Here is a 23,843-nt window from a genome sequence, read left to right as displayed (position 1 = left end):
GTCCCGGGACTAGCTGTCGGGATTCTGAGGTCGACGCGGCTGGGATGCGGTGCGGTGGTGCCGCGTCCCGGGTCCGGTGACGGATTGCAAGCCTGTGCCCAGTGCTCTGTGAGCACGTGGCAGGCGTGTTCTCGGCCGGCAGACGTACCTTTTTAACTGCGACTGGCCCCCTGGAGAGACGGAAGCTAGGAGACATACGGCAGTCTTCCCGGGGGCTCGTCGGTGCGAGGTAGAGCCAGGTTCTGAGCACACGTGCTCACCCGAACACTTCCCTGCGGGTGCCCAGACACCTTTTTCTTCTGCTGGAGTCCACAAATTATGATCAAACGCTCTTCTGCGGGGACAGGAACCTCACTCTTAGGCCATGGCTTGGGGCAGAGCCCGCCTGTCGGCTTGGCTCTTTGGTCTGTTTTCGGGGCTTTGGTTGAGAACAGGGCTGCGCTGGTGCCACCCGGGACACCTCAACTGGGGAGCCCGAGAGCAAGCCCCACTTCACAGGTAGGAGGGCATTTCCACCCCGGCCCCCTCTAAGTTCTCTACTTAGGTATGCTTTCTAAACTTACTCCTTCTCTAGGAAGACCAAGAAAATGTCCACGTGTCTTAGAGACCAGGGAGAGATGCAAATTTTATAACATTCCTTCTTAGCTCTAGAAGGTTGAATCCATTCCCTTTTGCCCCCAGGCTACCTGTTTCGTAATGAATTCAGTTCGGCCCAGCAGGCCCCAGATAAGTGCCTAGTCTTAGAACCCCGTCTCCACACCTCTCAGAGAGCCCCGCCTGTAACTCAGTCATTCACCCAGAAATTGGCTGTTAACACACAAGAAAGTTCAAAGTAACAATGCAAGGACTTCCATGTTTAAGTGTCCGGTGATGCTATGTGCTAACTACAGGGATAGCTGGAATCTCAGGGTCCTGACGGTAAGAGACCAGGAGAGACTTCCAAGAGGAGGGGCTGTGTGAGCTTCCCTGAGGGGAATAGGCAAGGTGAAGAGTTGGAGAAAGGCAAAGGTCTCAAGGTCTGAGCCACGGGGAAGCTTGTCCCAGATTCAGTGATGGTCGTTTTCAGTAGCAAATGATCTTGCATCTGGCTGATTTTCCATGCATGTAGGTGAGGATGCCATCTAACTGTCCACATGTGGCATACAGATGTTTGGTTTGGCCAGCCTCATGTTTCATATTTGAAAGAGTTGTCAGCATTTAATAGGAGTTTCCATGTAGAAATCTGGATTGCCTGCTTTCTAAAATCCTCCTTGCCTTTTTCTCCATCTCCTCCTTCCCTGCAGTACTACCCACCCCACCCTACCTCACTCCATACAGCATCTGGAATACCTTGCCTGCTCCTCTTTCCTAACTCTTCCAGATCCTGTTCATCCTTCAACACCAAATTCCCAGCTATCTTTCATGAAACCTTCCTTGATCTCTATCCTGTGGTGACTTCTTGAGATTCAGATGAATCTCCCTGGCTATCCCTTGGAGCTTTTAAAAATATAGTGCCTGAACACCACCTCCAAAAGATTATGAGTTTGGGGTGGGGCCTTGGCATCCATTATTTGTAACAAACTGCTTTCACCCCAAGAAAGGGAAGTGTCACGTGGTAATGTAGAGAAAAGACCCTGTTTTGGAAAATCAAGTTTAGTTGTTGGTTAACTGTTGCTATTACTGAACTGTGTATGTGGGTAGATTATTTAACCCAGTGCTTTTCATGTTAATGTGCATACATATCACCTGGAATCTTGTAAACATGCAAAGTCTGAATCAGCATGACGGGTGGAGCGCTAGCATCAGCATTTCTAACAAGCTTCCAAATGATGTTGACTAAGCTTGTCAACATCAGACCACATTAAGTAGCAAAGATTTAGTCCATTCAGGGCTCAGAGCCTTAAAGCTAATAAGTTAGATCAAGTAATCTTCCCATTGCTAAAACTGAGATGTTTTATTTTTATGTGTAGTTTTCCTAAATTTAAAACACCTCAAGGATAGGAACTCTATTTTTGCTTGTAAACCCCATAATAGCCAGAATAGGACCTAGATGGTAAACACGTCGTTCTGGTTGGATAGAGAACAGAGTTAATGGCTTTGGAAACCAAGTACCAGGATTCAAAAGCAGGATCTAGACATTTTACCTCTCTTCCTCAGGGCAGCCTTCTTGCTCCTCACTTTGAACTGTGGACAAGTCTGGCAACAGTGAGGAGAACTGAGTTTGGCATAGAAGGCTTTCATGGCATTCAGGGCTGTGACTGGATTTCCTCTAGGAGGTGTGGAGGCTGTCGAGTGCTGCTCAGAAAAATCAATACAGAGAGGTGACGCTGAAGAACCAGCAGACTGGTCTCACTGAGTAACAGTGGCTTCCCTTACAACTTAAAATCTGACCCACCAAGCAGCTTAAATCCCTTAAATGCAAAAAAAAAGGCAATGGGTGCAACAGCTGCCAGACGTAACTGACCTGTGCCATAGGATTGGACTTGACAACAGTGATTTGCTTTTCCATGTCTCCCCTCACCCCTCGGGATAGTCTGATGGTTTTTTTGTTTGTTTTTGTACAGTTGAGAATAGGTAGACAGGGGTGTGTGTGTGTATGGCGGGGGTGGGGGGAGGGAGGAAGAGCGGTGTGTAAACTTCAAGCTTTTTCTCCAGGCTGGATTTTCTTAGATATTTTTGCTTCAAGTGGGGGAGATTTTTCATCCACCTATTAGGGAGTAGACTTAATGTGCTGTCTGCCGATCTGAGGTTCCCTGCCCTTACTCATCCCCTTTGCCACTGCTGAGAGTTCACTCTTCAGAGGTGCCACACTGTGGGCTTCCCCTGCCCAGTTTAACTCTGAGTTCTAAAATGGCAGCTTAAGCCATTTCCTAGAATTGCCTCATTTTTCCCCCCTATGAGCAGGAATTCCAGTTTTCCACACCAAAATTCATTCCCCAGCAGAGCTGTCTAATAGGAACCACAACATCTTCTGGGCCCCTGTCCAGCTGTGGGGGCAGGGGGGGGGCGGGGGGGGGCGTTGAGTGCAGTTGGCACAGCAGTCAGCAGGTCAGGAAGGAGGAGACATCATTGAGGTACTAGGGAGGAAACTACTCACTTCCTAGGCTGCTGTTTAGACTGCCTGGCCTTGCCTTCTTTCCAGACTTCACCTTTACCCTACAGAGGGGTTTCTGGTGTACTTTGTCTCCTTTCCCTTTTGGGAAACAGTGCTTCCTCTCCCTGGGCTTTCCTTCTCTAGCTTACAGTCTCTATTCGTGCTTTTCTTTCAGTTGCCCTAATTTAAATGAGCACCAGCTCTGTGTGGCCAAGGCTGCCCAAGAAATTGTGTGTCAAATGTCAGAGGAAGGCAATTAATACCTTTCTCCTACTTGGCTTTCTTGTATTCTAAGCCAACAGGTTTGCCTTGGGACATTTGGTCGCAATTGACTATGTGATCATGGGCAAGTGCTTGTCTTCTCCAAGTTGGTCAAAATCATGGTTTTCAGTACATGAAACAGAAAAGAGTGGTACTAATATGCCCTGTGAGGAAACAAGAAGTCCCAGTCTCTAGGCATTCATACCTTTAACTTTATGGACTGACAATTAAGTTCATGAACTTGTTGCAACAATGTTTTTGATATCATATGGATTATTCACTATGAATTTGTACCAACTGGAAAAGCAGTTAACCAAGTCTACTATTTGGAAGTGCTGAAAAGGTTGCATGAAAAAGTTACATGACCTGAACTTTTCGCCAACAATTCATGACTCTTGCATCACGACAATGTACCAGCTCACACGGCACTGTCTGTGAGGGAGTCTTTAGCCAGTAAACAAATAACTGTATTGGAATACCCTCCCTAGTCACCTGATCTGGCCCTCAATGACTTCATTCTTTACTCGAAGATAAAGGAAATACTGAAAGGAAGATTTTTTGATGACATTCAGGACATCAAGGGTAATACGACGACAGCTCTGATGGCCATTCCAGAAAGAGTTCCAAAATTGCTTTGTAGGGTGGTTAGCTGCTGGCATCAGTGCATAGCTTCCCAAGGGGAGTACTTCGAAGGTGACCGTAGTGATATTCAGCAACGAGGTAGGTAGCACTTTTTCTAGGATGAGTTCGCAAACTTAATTGTCCAACCCCTTATGTTATGAACCCCTGTCTTATGGCATTACATTTAAAGAGTTATCTGTATTATAAGGAAATTAAGAAAAAAAAAATCTTATATTGTAGTGTCAGCACTTAACATTAAGATTTTTATTGCCAAAGCATGCATTTCAGAGACATTTATCTCAAATAAATATTGCCAGCTATATGACAAAGCTACCAGCTACAGAACTAGATAAGGAACCAGACTGTCCCATCCGTGAAGGTCCCTCTTCAGAAAGGCCTGGGTGACCTAGATAACTGATTGCTTGAATGACCCTGCTTTTCCCTTCCCACACCCTAATTCCCACTCTGATGTTTCAAATTTGGCTGTTGTATCTTTAAATAATTTTCAGCCCCTTTCTCAATTTATTCTCCCTTTGTGTCTCCAATTACACATATATTAGACCATTTGGTTGTCCCATAGTTCACTGAGGCTCTGTCCCAATTTTCTCCAGTATTTTTTTTTCTGTTTGTCAGATTGGTTAATTTCTGTTGATTTGTCTTCAAGCTCATTGACCTTCCTTTTGCTATATTCAATCTCTTAAGCCCATCTGGTGAATTTTTAAATTTTATATATTATACTTTTCAGTTCTAGAATTACCACTTCGTTCTTTTTTCATAATTTATACCCTTCACCTGAGGTTCCTCCCATCTGTTCACTCATTGGGTACATGTTCCTTTTTTTTAAAAGAGAGAAAAATTTCTATTTTTTAAATTATATTGGGGAACAGTGTATTTCTCCAGGTCCCGTCAGCTCCAAGTCATCCTTCAATGTAGTTGTGGAGGGCGCATTTCAGCTCCAAATCCAGTCGCCATTTTCAATCTTTCGTTGCAGGGGGCGCAGCCCACCATCCCATGCGGGAATTGAACCTTGTTGAGAGCTTGCGCTCTAACCAACTGAGCCATCAGTCCGCCCCTCCAGAAGCTCAATGACAGCTCATTGTCTTCAATCTAGTTGTGGAGGGCACAGCTCACTGGCCCATGTGGAAATTGAACCGGCAACCCTGCTGTTCAGAGCTCAGCTCTTGCTCTGAGCCATCCGGCTGCCCCCGTATGTTCCTTTAATATATTTATTGTCCGGGGCTGGCCTGCCCGGACCGGTTCAGACATGCCCGGACTTGTCTGCACCTGGTTGCCCCTGGGCCAAGCTTAAGTTTCGATTCTATTGTTTAAGTTTAAGTTTCGATTTCTCAGCCAGCCTGCCATGACGAAGCACCCTCTGATTGGTCGGTCCCCATATTGGGAGACCAGGCGTTTCTTTGATGTGCCTAAATCTATATATACAAGCTGTTACCTTCAATAAAGAGAGACTTGATCAGATTCCTGTCTTGTCTCCATTTCTCGCGTACCCCTGTCCCCCCCGAGCCCCTATTTCTCCCCCAGGTCTTCTGTTGTCGATCCTGCAGGTCGGGACAACGTGGCGCCCAACGTGGGGCCTGGGTACGAGAAAATCCCTAGAGGGAGAGGACGCCTCATCAAGGCCGGCAAATCGAAAGTAAACCGTTCTGCCGCCGCGGGAGCCTGCCGCGCCGAGACAGAAGGTAAGAGGATAAGCGTCCGAAATGGGACCGGAATTAAGTCATCATGAGGTCTATGTTAAGCAGTTAAAAGATGCGCTCAGGACGCGAGGAGTAAAGGTTAAGAGTCAGGATCTTTTTAAGTTTTTTGACTTTGTTAAGGAGACATGCCCTTGGTTTCCTCAGGAAGGCACCATTGACTGTAGACGATGGAGGAGAGTAGGGGATGCACTCAATGATTATTATAAGGTCTTTGGACCTGAAAAAATTCCTGTAACTGCCTTCTCATATTGGAATTTAATTAGTGAAATGATAGGAAAAAGGGAAGGTTGTCCGGAGGTTGAAAACGCTATTCATCACACTGAAAAATTGCTAAAGGAGGACCCCGGAAACGATCCCAGTGAAACCTCGGTCAAGGCCGAGGAAGACCTGATCTCCTTAGAAAGTGATACAGAGGGGGCAAAAGCAACCCTCCTCCTAGTAAAGATACCCCGCCAGTGGATGTTAGACCCAAACTTTACCCCCCTTTAAAGACCATCGCTAATGATTCAGAGGAGGAAGTAAAGAGGTCAGGGGCATACAAGACTAAAACAAACTTACAGGATTCCTCCTCTTCTGATGATGAAAAGAGACAAAAGAGACATTCCCATAAGACAAAAATCCGTAGACAACAAAATAAAGAGAAGAGGAGAGATAAGCGATCGCCTCAGATATTCCTAGCACGGGAGGTAGATCCCGACCCTTCTGAGGTAGATTGGGATGATTTGGCAGATAGAGCGGCAAAATATCATGACCCTGACTGGCCGCTACGCCCTCCCTCCTACAGTGAGGCTTCTGCCCCGCCTGCGGCCCGGATGGATCCTAATCCAGATCTAAAAACCCAGATTGTAGCCTTGGAAAAAGGGTCCGCCTCCAAGCCAGGCGCCAGTCCTTAGTGGCACAACTGAGAGGGATGAATCTAAAAGATCATAACAATGCTAGACAGGTTACAGCCTGTAATCAGGCCATCACCATCCTGCCTCCTTTTGTACCCCCTACACCCGATGCCCCTGTCTCGAACATCTTTGAGAGACAGTCCTGCACGCTGGGAGGCCTCGACGCCTTCCCGGTTGTTGAAGCTCAAGATGCTCAGGGACAGCCCCAACGCTACCACCAACCACATAACTACCAGCACCTGAAGGAATTAAAATCAGCCGTCTCTCAGTACGGGGCCAGTGCCCCTTTTACCCTTACCATTTTAGACTCTATTGCTGAACAATGGCTGACTCCCCAAGATTGGCAGACTTTAGTAAAGGCCGTACTCGCTGGAGGTGACCACATCCTGTGGAGAACAGAGTTCCAAGACCTTTGCCGAGATTTAGCCCGAGCCAATGCTAGGGCAGGCACCCCCTGGACTTTTGAAATGCTCACTGGTACTGGAATTTATGCCACCATGAATGCCCAGCTTCAGGCTGACCCAGGGCTTTTTGCACAAATCTCATCTGCAGCCACGAGGGCCTGGAGAAAACTCCCCTCCAAGGAAAACGCTGGAGTTTCTCTTGTTAAGATTAGACAGGGATCCAACGAGGCCTTCTCTGATTTTGTTGATAGATTACAGACTGTGGCAGAGCGGTCCCTCGGCATTACCGCTGCCGCCATGGACTTGGTCCGAGAGCTGGCTTTTGAAAATGCTAACCCGGCTTGCCAAGCCGCTATCAGGCCTTTCAAAAAGAGAACAACTGATGTAACTGAGTTTGTTCGTATTTGCTCTGAGATTGATCCTTCTTACCAACAAGGGCTTGCCATGGCAGCTGCATTTAGCGGCCAATCGGTCACAGAGTACATAAAAAATAAGACAGAAACTAAAAGAGGCTGTTACAAGTGTGGAAAACTGGGTCATTATTCTAAAGAATGCCCATCAAACAATGAATCTTCCCCTGATACAGCCCCCCCTAAACTCCCTGGCCTCTGCCCCCGATGCAAGCGGGGAAAACATTGGGCTCGAGATTGTAAATCCAAGACCGACGCCCAAGGTCAGCCTTTGCCACAGCAGTCGGGAAACGGGAGGAGGGGCCAGCCTCAGGCCCCGAAACAAGCTTATGGGGCGGTCAGCTTTGTTCCAGCAACACCCAACAATCCTTTTCAGGACTTAGTAGAGCAACCCCAGTGAGCGCAGGACTGGACCTCTGTTCCACCTCCCACACAGTATTAACCCCCGAAATGGGAACACAAGCCTTAAACACAGGCGTATATGGTCCCTTACCACCTGAAACATTTGGATTAATTCTAGGAAGGAGCAGTGTTACCATGAGAGGCCTCCAAATTTACCCAGGAGTTATTGATAATGATTATACTGGGGAAATTAAGATCATGGCTGACAGTAATATTCTCTCTATCCCACGTGGGGAAAGAATTGCCCAGCTAGTCTTGTTGCCTTTGGTCAAGACTGCCCACAAAAGCCAACGGCCCAAAAGAGAAACAGGTAGTTTTGGGTCATCTGATGTCTATTGGGTACAACCAATTACAAGTCAAAAGCCATCTTTGATATTATGGCTAGATGATAAACCCTTCACTGGTCTAATAGACACAGGGGCTGATGTAACTATTATTAGATCAGAGGATTGGCCCTCACATTGGCCCACCTCAGAGACATTAACTAATTTGAGAGGAATTGGACAAAGTAGCAATCCTCGACAAAGTTCCAAATATCTCGTTTGGAAAGATAAAGAAGGCAATTCAGGTCTCATAAAGCCCTTTATCATTCCTCAACTGCCCGTCAATCTCTGGGGTAGAGACTTGCTTTCCCAAATGAAAGTTATGATGTGTAGCCCCAATGAAGTTGTTACTGCACAAATGCTAGCACAGGGGTTTAGCCCTGGTAAGGGCCAGGATCTGCGAAACTCTTACACCACACAATAATCCTTCATTCCAAATCCCATAATCGTCCCAAAGCAACCGATGCATACCATCCCCCAAATGACCAAGGTGTGGTACATACAAGTCTCACAAGATAAGATTATCCCATGAGCCTAACAGGAGGGGCGAGATGCTATTGTTCTAATGGGTCCATTACACCTGAGGGTAAAGGACAACAGTTGAGGCATGCGTCAGCAGCTTCCCAGAAGAGGAGGGGCCCAGCTACCTCCTAACTTTACATTAGCTCATGGGGCTCCTAGGGGGGTCCCGTCTGGCTTAGGTTGTTTCTCCCGTGAGAAATCTTACCCGTCTTTGACTGCAGACCCTGCTTACAAGGACCAAACATGGAGACTTAGAGTAGCATAAACTCAACCCCAATGAGGGACAATCCCGCAGGGTCAGCTTTCCCTAAGGAAAGATTGGAGGGGACAGACTGCTAGGTTGCTGTGTGACTACAACTTATAATCTGCTTAACACCTCTAATTCGGCCCTTGCAGAAGAGTGCTGGCTTTGCATGCAGATGGGGTACCCTGTTCCCCTTGCCATACCCAGCCTCCCTGGAAACTATTCCATAAATGGCAGTTGCCTGCTCACTGCCCCTCTTTTAGTCCAACCGGTCCAGTTCCATAACTCCACTTGCTTTAGTTCCCCCTCCTCTAATGATTCCTTTACGCTTGATGTAGGGTTCGTAGCTTTCACTAACTGCACAAAAACAATCAATATATCTATGTCCTTGTGTGCTCCTAATGGTTCAGTTTTTGTCTGTGGAAATAATAGAGCTTATACGCAGCTACCTAGCAACTGGACAGGATTATGTGTATTAGCCTCCCTTCTACCTGACATAGACATCATCCCTGGGGAAGAGCCAGTCCCGATTCCAGCCATAGATCACATGTTTGGGAGATCCAAACGGGCAGTACAAATTATCCCCTTGCTTGTGGGCCTGGGAGTTAGTACAGCTGTAGCCTCCAGGACTGCTGGCCTGGGGGTCTCCTTAACCCAGTACACCAAAATATCTAGACAACTTATCTCAGATATCCAGACCTTATCTAGTACCATTCAGGACCTTCAAGACCAGGTAGATTCCTTAGCAGAAGTAACCTTACAAAATAGAAGGGGTTTAGATCTATTAACTGCCGAACAGGGAGGCATCTGTTTAGCATTACAGGAGAAATGCTGTTTCTACGCGAATAAATCCGGGATCGTCAGAGACAAGATCAGACAGCTGCAAGATGACCTAGAGCAAAGAAGAAAAGAATTGGCTGCCAATCCACTATGGACGGGATTGAATGGACTATTGCCATATCTCCTCCCCTTTTTGGGCCCGTTACTATCCCTATTGCTGATTGCCTCGCTTGGGCCTTTCTTATTTAACAAACTTATAGCCTTCATTAAACAACAGATCGAAGCCATCCAGGCCAAACCCATACAGGTCCATTACCACCGTTTGGAAATGAGAGACAAGGGTGGCTCATATTTGTCATTAAATGATATATGATAAGACCCCCTTCCCCTGTGAGATGGACTGGACAGTCATCGACGGGTAAGACCAGGAGTCGGGTTCACGGTGATGTCTGGTGACAGGGTCACATAAATGCTAAGATTCATGGTTGACTCACTGCTCACCCCACATCCTGGCAACCTAAGACAGACGCAGTCCCCGAGGGGCCATCTCTCTATTCCTCAAAACAAAATAAAAAAGGAGGACCTGTCCGGGGCCGGCCTGCCCGACCCGCCCAGACATGCCCGGACATGTCGGCACCTGGTTGCCCCTGGGCCAAGCTTAAGTTTCGATTCTATTGTTTAAGTTTCGATTTCTCAGCCAGCCTGCCATGACGAAGCACCCTCTGATTGGTCGGTCCCCATATTGGGAGACCAGGCGTTTCTTTGATGTGCCTAAATCTATATATACAAGCTGTTACCTTCAATAAAGAGAGACTTGATCAGATTCCTGTCTTGTCTCCATTTCTCACGTACCCCTGTTCCCCCGAGCCCCTATTTCTCCCCCAGGTCTTCCGTTGTTGATCCTGCAGGTCGGGACAATTTATAACAGCTGTTGTAAAGTCAGTTTGCTAAAACCTCTGGGCCATCTCAGAGTCTGTTTTTGTTAATGCTTTCTCTTTCTTGACTATGGGTCATACTTCCTGTTTTTCTGTGTGTTCAGTAATTTAAAATTTTTAAGCTGGGAAATTTTGTTGGTAAGACTAAATTTTCTTCTGTTCCTCTGAAGAATGTTTTTTGTTCTTGTAGGTAGTAATTACTGGTTGGTCATTTTGAACTTGTGTAGGCTTCATTTTATGCGGCAGTAGGGTAGATCTTTGAAAGTTCAAGGTATTTATCAAGCCCTTTTTACTTGGCAGGACTCAAACTCCAAGTTCTTTCACCCATACAGATATTAAGTCTTTATTTTAGTTTCAATTAGTGTGTCTAGAGAAGATCTTTCCATAAGGTGTGGTTTTTACTGCTGTGGCATGGCCTTTCTGGTTTCTCAGATGAATGATTGAGGTGTTAATGAAATCTATCCACTCTGGCTAGGTCAGAACGTCTACAATTGCCAGCCATGTTCAGCTTTAGGTATTTCTGTTCTCTTAACCCCAAAGCAGCTGTTCTCTGGTAATCCTTGCATAGTTCACCCTCTACAGGTAAAGCCCACTCTCATCCAAGGACAGGCTCTGCCCCCTCTACACAGTTTCCTCCCCTCTTATCTGCTCTACAAATTTCATTTTCTTTACTGTCCCAAATGCTTTTCTGCCTTCCCACCTTAGTAGGACCAGTATGCTCTGGCACCACTACCCTGTATCATAGTCAGGAATTGTCAAGCCTGGCAGTTAGCCAGGGAAAACGTGGGACTCATTTATGAGTTATCTGAAAATAGTTATCTCATACTTTCTCCAGAGTTATGGTTATTTATGATGGGACTGATGATCTGGTACCAATTATTCCATCATGGCCAGCAGAGCAAGTACATTTGGTAATTACTTTTAATCACAAAATTTATATTTACTTTTCTGGTAATTTTAATTCTAGGACTAATGCTTTACATAGGCAGCTACTTTTTAGAATCAATAAGGCCACTCACCCTTAAGAAGGAAATCCTGTCATTTGTAATGACATGGATGGACCAGGAAAAAAAAACATTATGTTATGTGAACTAAGTCAGTCTCAGAAGGCCAAATACTACATTATTTATCTGAGGCATCTAAAATAGTCAGAGGTATAGTGGTAGACAAAAGAATGATGGTTGTCAGGAGACTCGGGAAGGGGAATATGGGGAGTTGTTCAATGGGTATAAAGATACAGTTATACAAGATGAGTAAGTTCCGAGATCTGCCAAATAACATACAGCCTATAGTTAACAATAAGGTAATGTGCACTTGAAAGTTTGTTGAGAGGGTATATCTCATGCTAGGTGTTCTTACTACACACAAACATAAAAGGGCACAAGATAACTTTTGGAGACGATGAATGTGTTTATTATCTGGATTATGATGATAGTAACATGAGTGTGTACTCGTACATATGTCCAAGCTCACCAAATTATATACATTATTTATATGCATTTTTCTAAATGCGTATACTAAATTTTACTTAGTAAAGTTGGTGAAAAAAAGAATTATTAAGGCCATAGCTGCATAAGGATCTTTAAGTATTGGGTTTGTCACCCTTTCTCTGGAATACGAATGAGATAGGTACCTTAGTAGGGTATGCTACTAAAAAGTCATCAGTTACAATTGTGATAAGACTCATCCATAGAAAAAGTTAATGTTTCATCTTGACTCACAAAAATACACCTCACAGGTAAGTGATATTCGGTAAAATAAGTTCATTTAATGAGTTAAAAGTTTTACAGGCATGCAGTTGGTATTACTATTATCTTTGAAAACACAGCATGAATATTTCGGCTATACTGTATATTAGCTTTTCTGTAAAACCTTGTAATACCTAATTGTGCTGATGTTAAATTGCAGGATATAATTAATAGCATAACATTCAATGTCCTTATTATGGTTGAATGAACCTTAGGCACATTTTGTTACATTGACTTTCTGACATCTGAGAAATATACTTACAGAATACACCAAATTTGCTCTGGTTGTACCTCTCCTGGCTTAATGTATTCATGCCAAGGTATGATCACCACACAATGCTGGTCTTGGAGAGAGGATGGAATCTGCCCCTGAGGAATGGTTTTATGTCATTATTTGGTTTAATATGTCTATCCTCCTTGGTGAGATCTCAGATGACTTAATCCTCTCTCATCAATGTGCCTGTTGAAGTGCAGACTTCCCAGGAGGAGTTGGAGATAACTGGTTTCCATTGCTTTGTGTCCAGATTTCTCCCTAGGTTTTGCATGCTTGAATTTAGTAGGATACATGTGACACCTGTCCCTTATGATAGCAGTTGTGGCCCCTGTAATCTGGGTCTGCTATACAAACAACAGAAAAGCCTTACATCACTTGCTGCAAAGATACAAGGAATTGCTTTGGGATATTTATAGACCAAAAAAGTTGTCATTTGTGTGCTCGCTATCACTTTTGGATAAATGCTTATGAATAATAAAGTTCACAAACAAGCCAGTTGGTTATCCCAGGTAGGACAAACTCAACTGTCAAATTTTCTTCTATGTGACATGGTTTGGCCAAATAGGAAGTTAGCTGAAGGATCCTCTACAAATGTTAGTTAGGCTATTTATATCTTTATTCCTAATTGGTGCTGCTGTTCAGTGTATTGTTAATAGGATATTAAATACTTTGATCCATCAATTCAAACCACAGATACATAATATCAAAAGGAAATTGAAATGACTCTATTAGAAAACAGGAAATCCTATGAGAATGACTGAATGACTCTGAAAACATGGAGATGTAGAACTGAAAACCTGATAATTTGGTTATTATTTGTGTGATCATCCCATCATTTTAGGAAAAGGAAGGACCAAACAGAGGGACAAGAAAAGGCAAATATTTCATTTACAGTAGCACTTACTTAGAAGATAATAAAACTGGATGTTATCTCCTTTTAGCTAAAATTGTTAAGAACTGTGAACTTTGAATGATCACATTAGGCCCAAACCTTGTTGGCTCCCACTCAAGAATTTTTCTTGAACTCCGAAAAATGGAACCTCTTTTAACTAATCATGTAACAGTTCTATGGATTCATTCTGCCCTATCCACAAATACTAGCTTTCAATCTTGGATGAACAGCCACAATGAAACATTCTTTTTCCTTTCTAACATTCTAAAACAAGTGAAATTTCCCCTTCAATGAACAACTTTAGGAAATTTTTTCAGTGGTGCATATAGCATATAGTAATCTCAGCCTTTTTTTTAGCCTCAGTAGTTTTTGTTTTATGTCAGAAACAACAATAAACAACTATATATGAAAACCAGGATTCTGATCATAGCAAATCCACTATCAACTGATTTTATTATTGAAAGAAAAGATGAAAACGGTAAGAAAATAAAGCCTTTAACCCAAGTTATAAAAAATAGCAAAAAAACAAAGGCATAAATGAATTGACATGGAAAATAGTGAAATTGTGATAAAATTTGTGAAGTGGTTAGAGCTCAGTACCTGTTAGCTAGGGTTCATGACTGATGCTTCCACATTTCCCCCCAATTGCCTTCTAGTCTAACTTTTTACCAAGTGGTTTCTCACAAGTTTTACTGCACTTTTGTTCCTGATAGTGTGTGGTTTACTTTTGCTTAGAGAAACATTTCATTGAGTAGAATATTTTTAATTTGGAAAGAAATACTGTTTAAGACTTTATTTGGAAATAACTGTAAGCTTACAGGAAGTTGCAAAAGTAGTACACGGAAATATATATATATATACACACATATACATACACATGTGTATGTACATATACATATATATGTATATGTATATATATATTTCTGTGTACTACTTTTGCACACACACACACACACAGGGTGTCAAAAATATGTATACATATTTTAAGAAAGGAAAAAACTATTAAAATTACACTGATGGTAATCACTTTGAGCCCCTCTTGTAATTGCAGAAGTCAAACGTGGCTTGTATTCACCTTTTGTTATTGGTATATATTGAGTATTACAATTTTAATAGTTTTTTCCTTTCTTAAAATGTGTATGCATTTTTTTTTGGCACCGTGTGTGTGTGTGTGTGTGTGTGTGTGTGTGTATGTGTGTGATATATGGTGTGATAAAAAAATATGGTAAATGTTTTAAAAATTTATTACAGTATAAGACACCTTGCCATTAATCCCCCTCAAAATACTCCCCCTCACTTTAAACACTTATCCCATTATTTTCATGCCTTTCTAAAGCGGTTCTGGAAGTCCTCTTTTGTGAGTATCTTTAGTTGTGCTGTTGTGGCTGCTTCAATGTCCTGAATCAATTCAAAACATTTACCTTGCATGGTCTTTTTGAATTTGGAGAAGAGCCAGAAGTCGCACAGTGTCAGATCTGGTGAATAAGGTGGATAAGGACACACCATAATGTTTTTATTTGACAGAAATTGCCATAACAGAAGCAATGTGTGACATGGAGCATTGTCATGATAGAGGATGAAATAAAGACACTCAAGAAAGAGGACTTCCAGAATTGCTTCAGAAAGTGGCAAGAATGATGGGATAAGTTTGTTTGAAGTGTGTAGTCACACAGCAACCTAGCAGTCTGTCCCCTCCAATCTTTCCTTAGGGAAAGGTGACCCTGCGGGATTGTCCCTCTTTGGGGTTGAGTTTATGCTACTCTAAGTCTCCATGTTTGGTCCTTGTAAGCAGGGTCTGCAGTCAAAGACGGGTAAGATTTCTCACGGGAGAAACAACCTAAGCCAGACGGGACCCCCCTAGGAGCCCCATGAGCTAATGTAAAGTTAGGAGGTAGCTGTGCCTCTCCTTCTGAGAAGCTGCTGACGCATGCCTCAACTGTTGTCCTTTACCCTCAGGTGTAATGGACCCATTAGAACAATAGCATCTCGCCCCTCCTGTTAGGCTCATGGGATAATCTTATCTTGTGAGACTTGTTCCCCCAGGGATTGTGTGCACCACACCTTGGTCATTTGGGGGATGGTATGCATCGGTTGCTTTGGGACGATTATGGGATTTAGAATGAAGGATTATTGTGTGGTGTAAGAGTTTCGCAGACCCTGCCCCTAATCATGTGATCTCTATTGTGAAAAATCAATAAATACCCACGGTGACCCGATTCGGGGCTCCAGTACTTTGAGGCTGTGAGTCCTTTGGTCCTCTGTGATTTAACTATATTTGAGTCTCTGTCTCTTTATGAGAGTTTAATCCTCGCCGCCTCCCTCACCTTCCCACGGCTTGTGTTGTGCAGGACGCAACAGAAGTGAGAGAGAATAGAAGAGTATTTTGTGGGGGATTAATGGCAATGTGCCATTTACTGTAATAAATTTTTTTAAATGTAAGCATTCATTGTATTTTTTATCACACTTTGTATATAATATAATTTTATATATTTATAAAATTATTTAAAAACTATATATATACATATACTTTTTAAACATGTACTTTTCTCCAGAACCATTTTTGAATAAGCTGCAAACATCACTGACCCTTAGATACGTCTGTGTATATACCACAGTAGTTACGCAGTTTAATAAATTTAACACCGATGCAACACTTTTTTTTTTTTTTTTTTTGGTAGCAAACTTTTATTGAAATCTTACATAACTCAAGCTTTATAAAAAGCAAACATAATTGAAAAATGGGTTCTCCCTCTAATGCCTTATGTATCCAAAGCTTGAAACAGTTAATTTAAAAGCAAACAAAACAAAATCCCTGCAGCAGATCCTGCTGAAATACTTAAAAAAAAATCTAAATGAGCTTAATCTTTACAAAAGTTATTTTAGCTCAAAAGCTATAAAATCAAAGTTGTCTTAATTCTACAAAGAAGGGGAAAGGTCTTCATGCCACCATTTCTTTAGAACCTCATCTTTTGCATCAAATTTGGCCAAATTTCTGTGTGCCCTTGTTTTCAGGAGATTCCTCTTGCGGAAGAGGCCAAGTACAAATATGGAAGAGTAACTGCCTAAGCAAGTAGGAAAGTGTTCCGTAATAGTGTGCAAAGAACGTAGAGTTCTGGGTTAATCTCTGGAACTCGATCTGGACCGTGACCTTGACTTTGAATGGGATCTAGAACGGGATCTTGAAGCTCTTTTTGGTGGAGGGGACACAGAATGAGCCTTTGAGGGTGGAGCAGGTAGGGGAGAATTGGAACGAGACTGGCTCCTTGATCTAGACTTTGACTTTATATCACCTTTTCCATTTTCTTTGGGGGAACGAGATCGAGAACGAGACCTGCTTTGAGATTTCTCATACTCATCCTTAGACCTGCTTCGAGAGCGCGAACGGGAGCCCCGGTCAGACTTGGGCTTAGATTTGCTCTTGGATCTAGATTTCCTGCCTTTTGACCGAGAACGTGATCGATCTTTGCTCCGAGACCTAGATCGGGAACGACTTTTTGAGATACTTCGAGATCTACTGCGGCTGCTCCTGCGACTCCTACTTCGTGACCTTCTTCTAGACCGTGACCTTGATCTGCTTCCAGAGTAAGATCGTCTGTGGCTCGTTCGTGCTTTATCTTCAATGAGCCTAATGTTTCTGCCATTTATTTCCGTACCATCCAGTTTATCCAAAGCACGCTTCATGTCAGAGTAGGAGCGAAACTCAATTACGCCTTCATTTGTGCGTTCTTTGTGAGCATCCGCATAGGTGACTTCACCTGCTTGTCTCATGAAATCCTTTAAATCTTGCCAACTGCAACGACTAGAAAGATTTTCTACAATAAGCCTGAATTCTGTACGAACAGGTGGTCCATATTTGTCTCTGCCAGATGTTCTCCGACTGCTGTACCCACCTCCACTACTGCGGCTTCCGTAACTGTAGCCGTCCCGGTCGCGGCGCGGGCCCCGGGCGTGTCCACTATCACGCGCTCGCCGCAGAGGTCCTTGCCGTTCAGCTCGTAAACGGCGTCGTCGGCGTCGCGGGAGTCCTCGAACTCCACGAAGCCGTACCCATTTTTGAGGTCTATTTCGAGGAGGCGGCCATAGCCACTGAAAAAGCGCTGGATGTCCTTCTCCCGGACGTGGTAGCTAAGGCGTCCTATGTAGACGCGCGGCATGTCCGTGGCGGGCGGGGGGCCGAGGGCTGGCTCTCCAACAGCGGACCGCAAGGCAGAAGACCGGGTGCGGGGATGGCAAGAACACAAACACGCGCTCCGCACGGCAGCGGCAGCCAAGTCCAGCCACACAATCGATGCAACACTTTTATATAACCTACCATCCATATTCAAACTTGACAATTGACCCAATAATGTATTTTATGAGAATTTCTCCCCTCTGGTACAGGGTCCAGTCTAGAATTTTAGATTTAGTTGCCATGTCCCTAGTCTTCTTTAATCTGGACTATTTCTTTTTTTTTTCCTTTATAACATTCTTGAAGAATAGGGGCCTTCTTTTTAATATCTGAGTATTTCTTACTTGGGGTTTGTCTAACATTCCCACATGATTAGATTCAGGCTGTACAATTCTCGTCAGTACTGACCTGAATGGAGTTGTTTCCTAGGGTATCACATTTGGTAGTGCCTGATTTCTACCTTGTACAGTTACTATTTTTTCCTTTGTACCTAACACCATCTCAGAGGAGACACTTTACGACCATACACCCATTAATGACCCTTGCCTACACCAGTCTTTACTCTGATGGTTTACAAAGCTATAATTTTCTGTTACTAGCACTCTTTCCATATTACCCATCTGGCATTAGGCATTTAAATAGAATGCTATTTTAAAAGAGAAAGTATTTCCAGGGAGCAGTAAGAGATCTATGTGCAAATTCCTGATAACAATGGAACCAGGGCTATTCAGATGTGCAGCGAGCTGTGATGGTTTGGAGAATGGAACATGAGGTGGGGAGTGGCAGGAGGCAAGGCTGCTGAGGGAGGTTGGGGCACCATGAACTTCCTTCCCTGCCTGGCTGAGGTGTCCAGACTCAATCCTGCACTTTGGTGAACTTACGGAATCATAAAAAGACAAAACCAAATTGCTGAGAAAAGGAACTTTATTGATGTGTTAATTTTTTACTTAAATAATGCAGCCATGTACCCATACATTGAATATTTTCAGAAAAGCTAATTATCCCTTAATAAGTTAATTTTTTTAACCATATTCATAGTTAAGAAAGACTGAGCATCATGATTAGATTTTTTTAAATGACAGTAATGCTGGAAACATAAAGAAGTAGATCCTTAAAGAATGAAGAGCTTGAGGGCAATAAGAAGATAAAGAGAGTGAAAGGCTGGTGGTAAAGACAAGTGAGATTATCAGTGGGCAACTGGGAGTCATCAGAAAATCCATGTAATGTAGACCAGAGCTTCTCAAGCTGGAATATGCCAGGGATTTGATAAGATACAGATTGTGACTCGGGAACTTGAGCTCCCTAGTAGGGAAGATGCTCCTGCTTGTGGCCCACACTTGGCATGGTCATTCTACAGGAGGCATGTTGTAAATGACAGGGAGGTGTGTATAAAGCAAATGTCAGAAGGAGCAGTCAAATGAAGTCTGTCCTGGGAATGAGTTGACAAGATACTTCAGTCGCGATGAGAATGAACAGTCACTACCTAGTGATTCCATTGGGATTTTGCTTCCCAGTATTTCTTTGAGGGCCTGATGACCCAGGTGCGACTCAATCTCAGGTATGGGCTACTATTTCAAAGCTCTTCCAGGAGCCCGATACTGGGCTTTATCCATATGTCATGTCATTGAATCCTCATACCCCCTTTTTATGGATGGAGACATAGAAATCCAGAGCTGGTAGGTAATTTCCCCAAGGTCCTGCAGCCAGTAAGTTGCAGAACCTAAATCTAAACCCGTTTGCTTCTAAATCCCTGCTGTTAACACATTAATGCTCACCACACATCATGTGCAGAGTTCATTAGACGAATGCATTGCACTCCTTGCCCTCTGTCAGCACAGACTAAGGGGAGAAGAATATGTCTGCAAGTTATTACCATCCAGCCATGTACCAATAGAGAAATGTACCACCAAGGTACTAGCTTTCTACTATGCAGACTTCTTTGGCTAGAACTATAATAAATGCCCTTTTGCAAAGAATAATAGACTCTTGAAAGTTGAATAAGCTGGAGTAACAGCATATCTAAAGATAAATAACTGACTCTATCTTAATTCTTTTCCTTCCAACATTTTACCATGAAAATTTTCTAATTCTCTAGAATTCTCTAATTCCTCTAGAATTTTCTAATTCTAGAAGTTGGGAGAATCATACACTGAATATCTAGATGCCCACCTCAGTTAACATTTTACTTTATTTTTTGTCACACAGCCTCTGTCTGTGACGCCTCTATCCATCCATTGGTCTAATTTTTAATGTATTTCAAAGTTTCAGATACCAATTTATTTCACCAGTAAACACATTAGCATGCATATCATTAACTAGAGTTTGATATTTGTTTACAGTCCTTTTTTAAGTAAAATTTACAATCAAATATACAAATCTTAAGTGTACCACTTAAAGAAGTTTGACAAATGCAGATGCCCATGAAACGCAAACTCTTCTCAAAATATAGAATGTCCTGATCACTCCAGAAAGTTCCCTCTTGTCCCTTGTTAGTAAATCCTCATCCACACAGCCTCAAAAGCATCACTAGTTAGTAATTTCTGTCCCAGAACTTAACACAAATGCAATTAGCTTTTTCTTTTTGAGAAGTCATTTGGCCTTAGAAACAGTTGATATTAACTATATACATATATATGGAAGAATTAGTTTATAGGAAACATTTGTTTTCATTGCGTGGTAAGAAAGGTTGGAGGGTTGCACAGAGGTACACACCTCAACACCCTTGATGAAGGAGAATCATAGTCCCATATGAGGGTAGAGTGACCCCCAAGAGTGGAAGATTTCAAAGCTTACAGCAATTGGCCCCAAGCTGGAGCTCCTAGGCCTCCAGGTATGCTCAGAGTTACCTTTGAATTATTATTATTTTCAATACATATTTCAAATGTCAAATATGAGTGACACATTAATTTTCCAAAAGGCAGCACAGACTAACAAAAAATAGCTCCCCCACCCCCCGGCTTTTGGCTGTTATTACATAATCATAATACCTAACATAGCCAGAATATTTGCTATTTCAGTCACTGTTTTAAGTACTTTACACATCTAGTTTCACTGGATATCAGTCAGTAGCATAACCGCTCAGACATGGTAGTTGTGTCTACTTTCTAAAGAGAAAAAACATTTTCCTCTAAATGTGTAAATTGTTTGGTAGATCAAAAACATTCAAAATATGAGGTCTATGAAAAAAAATAATGGAAGAACTCAATTCACTGGGACTTCAAGGTTATAGTGAACATTAGAATAGCCGGAGTGCAGGGCCAGTAGCCTCTAGGCTGGTGGCTTCTGCCCAAAAGCAGCATTTCTTTCCACTCTCGTGAGACCTACACATATCATCACTTTTCTTTGTTGTGCCACGAGGCAAAAATGGGAAGCACTGAACAACATTCTGAGAAAAGCCACATGGGACTGTTCCCCAAAACGTTAGGAATACACGTGTCAGCAAGGATGCCAGCAAACTCTGACTCAGTCCATGAATAGTATTGGAGGCAGGGACATGTTTTAATGTGCCATGAGATTTCAAAATCAGTTTGCAGTAAAGGAATTATACATAGGACAAAGTCAGAAATCACCCCGATATTTACATAGGGAGAGGCAGTTAAATTTGTGAATAAGGATGGGAAAATTAAGCCCAAAAGAGTCACTGGGAACTTAGCTCCGCTGGTATCATTAAAGAAACATCAGGGGCAGCCAGATGGCTCAGTTGGCTAGAGTGTGACTCTTAACAACAGGGTTGCTGGTTCGATTCCCACATGGGCCAGTGAGCTGCGCCCTCCACAACTAGATTGAAGACAAGAAGCTGCTGCTGAGCTTCTGGAGGGGCGGCCGGATGGCTCAGTTGGTTAGAGCGCGAACTCTGAACAACAAGGTTGCCAGTTCAATTCCCGCATGAGATAGTGGGCTGCGCCCCCGGCAACTAAAGATTGAAAATGGCAACTGGACTTGGAGCTGAAATGCACCCTCCACAACTAGATTGAAGGACAACGACCAATGGGTCCTGGAAAAACACGCTGTTCCCCAATATTCCCCAATTAAAAAAAAAATACACATCATAGTAAAGAAGCTTTGTGTCATCCTCATTCTCAGATATAGGCTAAATCAGGTGTTTTCCCACAACTCCCCTACCTAAGTTCTTTCAAGACACTGGGACATTTGTAAAACAAATCGAAGCATTGAAGCCCATCTATCATGGGTGAAGTCTCTCGCTTTTTTCACCAAGCACGTTGCCTCACCAACCCTGAATTGCCTGGGTGTGCAGACTTCCCGTTAGTAACATCAATTGGAAAGAGGAGAGGAGAATTGGGGAGAAACACACCAAGAGTTGATATTAAAAATATTTTGTTGCATCTTACTGAAGTTGACTCCAAACCTCCCCATCCAACAAGAAATAAAAATAGACTCCAAGATTGTTATTCCAGGGCTAAAATGAAGGTGGATCATCATTTCCCTCTCTACTCTTAAAATCTATTCTAAGCAAACAACAGTTTTATACAGTATGATATATAATAATGGGTTACAATAGTTGTAGTCACACAACAGCCTAGCCAACTGTCCCTTCATGTCTTTCCTTAAGGAAGGAAGAGTTTGTGAGATTGTGCCTTTCTGGGACTCTGTTCCATCCTTTGTTTACACCTTATGTCTCTCTGTCTGGTCCCCAAAAGATGGTTTGCAGCCAAAGACGGGTAAGATATCTCATGGGAGATACAACCTAAGCCAGGCGGAACCGAGTGGGGACCCCAAACGAGCTGCCTTGGACAGGTATGGGAACGGGCCTTGCCTCCCCTTCCCCCTGCCTGGGAAAGTCTATCACCGGCTCTGGCTTTCCCCTTGCACCTGTTTCCACTTCTCTCAACGGAGTTGTTACAATGTGAAAGACTTGATCCTGAAAAGGTACATACTTTAGGTAAAAACATCCTGGGACCTTGTGCTTCCGCTGTTTAAAGACAAAGGGTGATTGGAATAACCATTTTCTGTTATGAGATCTGAGCCTCACATACCGTGTAAGAAACAATGTTGCTTTCTTGTAGTTGCTTTCTTGTAGTTGTAGACCTATCAATAAAAACCTCCAGCCAGCTTTATTCTGGGCTCCAGTCCTCTGAGACTGAGAGACCCCGGGCCTTTGGAGAGATTTAACTGCAGTAAGTCTCTGTTTGTTTCTTGCTTAAAAACTTAACCCAAACCGCCCCTTCTCGCATCCTCACTGCCCTTGTTGCGCGGGACGCGACAAATAGTGAACCAAATTTCTCACCCTTATATTATTAGAGCCACCAGGTCCTGTTCATATATAGGTTTCTGGAACTTTCTCTTAATGGATTATTAATACCAAAAATAATCACTATTGTGCATTTACCATGTGCCAGGCACATAGTGTTTTACATAGATTAGTTGATAATTTTCCTAAAAACTTTAAGAGAACTAAATCTTCCCTACATCTCTATGAGGAAGGCCACCAAGATCTCCATGACAAGAAAATCAAGCAATACAGAATTGCATGAAGAAGAAAGAAATCACCCCAAATCCCATCACTCAGAAACAATATTCATTAACATTTGGTGAATATCACTTACAGATATGAATGACGGAGATAGAAGGAAAGATAATTATGGCTAATATTTTAGCCATGTGCCAAAAGCTTTACATGGGTTATCTGTAAACTATAAACTAAGGACAATTAATCTCATTTTACAGATGAACTCAGACACAAAACAGTGGGTAACCTTTCTAGGTCATGCTAAGCAATCTGAATCAAGAATTCAGACTCTTAACCACTTTGCTATAGTTTTACAAAATTGATATTAGTCATGCTATTTTAAAGATTTTACATATTAGATTTACTTGAATTTATAGGAAAAAAAGGAAATTAAATGAATCTAAACAAACTTTGAACATCAGCTAAACATTTATAATATGACCCCCTCCTCTAAATGATCCCTTTAATGATAAGGAAAAGAAAATTATGAAAAACAAAGCAATTGGAGTATTTTTAAACCACATATTTCAATTTTAGACAGTACCTGTTGATTTCTTGTTGTGAGAAATGTGAAAATTAGTTTATATTACCCCCACACTCAATTTTTGTGAACTGTTTTTATTCTGAAAATGTTTACAGTTTACATTTTATAAATTACACTGTAATTCCTATGATTGCTTAATCTTGGATCTATATTAAATTGAATCCGAT

At 42.7% G+C, this 23,843-nt stretch overlaps 2 protein-coding genes across 2 annotated transcripts; one reads left to right on the top strand and one right to left on the bottom strand.

Moving 5' to 3' along the window:
• The first annotated feature begins 5 nt into the window (after nt 1–5).
• LOC308490867 (endogenous retrovirus group K member 8 Gag polyprotein-like) lies at nt 6–10,464 on the top strand. The gene is made up of 2 exons (XM_081033617.1): nt 6–498; nt 5,518–10,464. The coding sequence occupies exon 2, from the start codon at nt 6,581–6,583 to the stop codon at nt 7,775–7,777; it is 1,197 nt and encodes a 398-aa protein (XP_080889743.1). The 5' UTR covers nt 6–498; nt 5,518–6,580; the 3' UTR covers nt 7,778–10,464.
• A 5,705-nt stretch (nt 10,465–16,169) lies between these two features.
• LOC308491144 (serine/arginine-rich splicing factor 6-like) lies at nt 16,170–17,770 on the bottom strand. Its single transcript, XM_081034101.1, is given in 2 exon segments — nt 16,170–17,450; nt 17,453–17,770. Coding segments are annotated over 2 exon segments (1,035 nt in total). The 5' UTR covers nt 17,652–17,770; the 3' UTR covers nt 16,170–16,614.
• Nucleotides 17,771–23,843: the final 6,073 nt, after the last annotated feature.

This window comes from Rhinolophus hipposideros (assembly GCF_964194185.1).
Source record: "Rhinolophus hipposideros genome assembly, chromosome: 22".
In the NCBI taxonomy this organism is placed as follows: domain Eukaryota; kingdom Metazoa; phylum Chordata; class Mammalia; order Chiroptera; family Rhinolophidae; genus Rhinolophus; species Rhinolophus hipposideros.
The sequence above is the reverse complement of the archived record's forward strand: the minus strand, read 5'-3'. Positions and strand labels throughout refer to the sequence as shown.

Excerpts from the sequence above, each read along its gene's own strand:
- LOC308490867 (XM_081033617.1), top strand. The coding sequence starts at position 6,581 with ATGAATCTAAAAGATCATAACAATGCTAGACAGGTTACAGCCTGTAAT.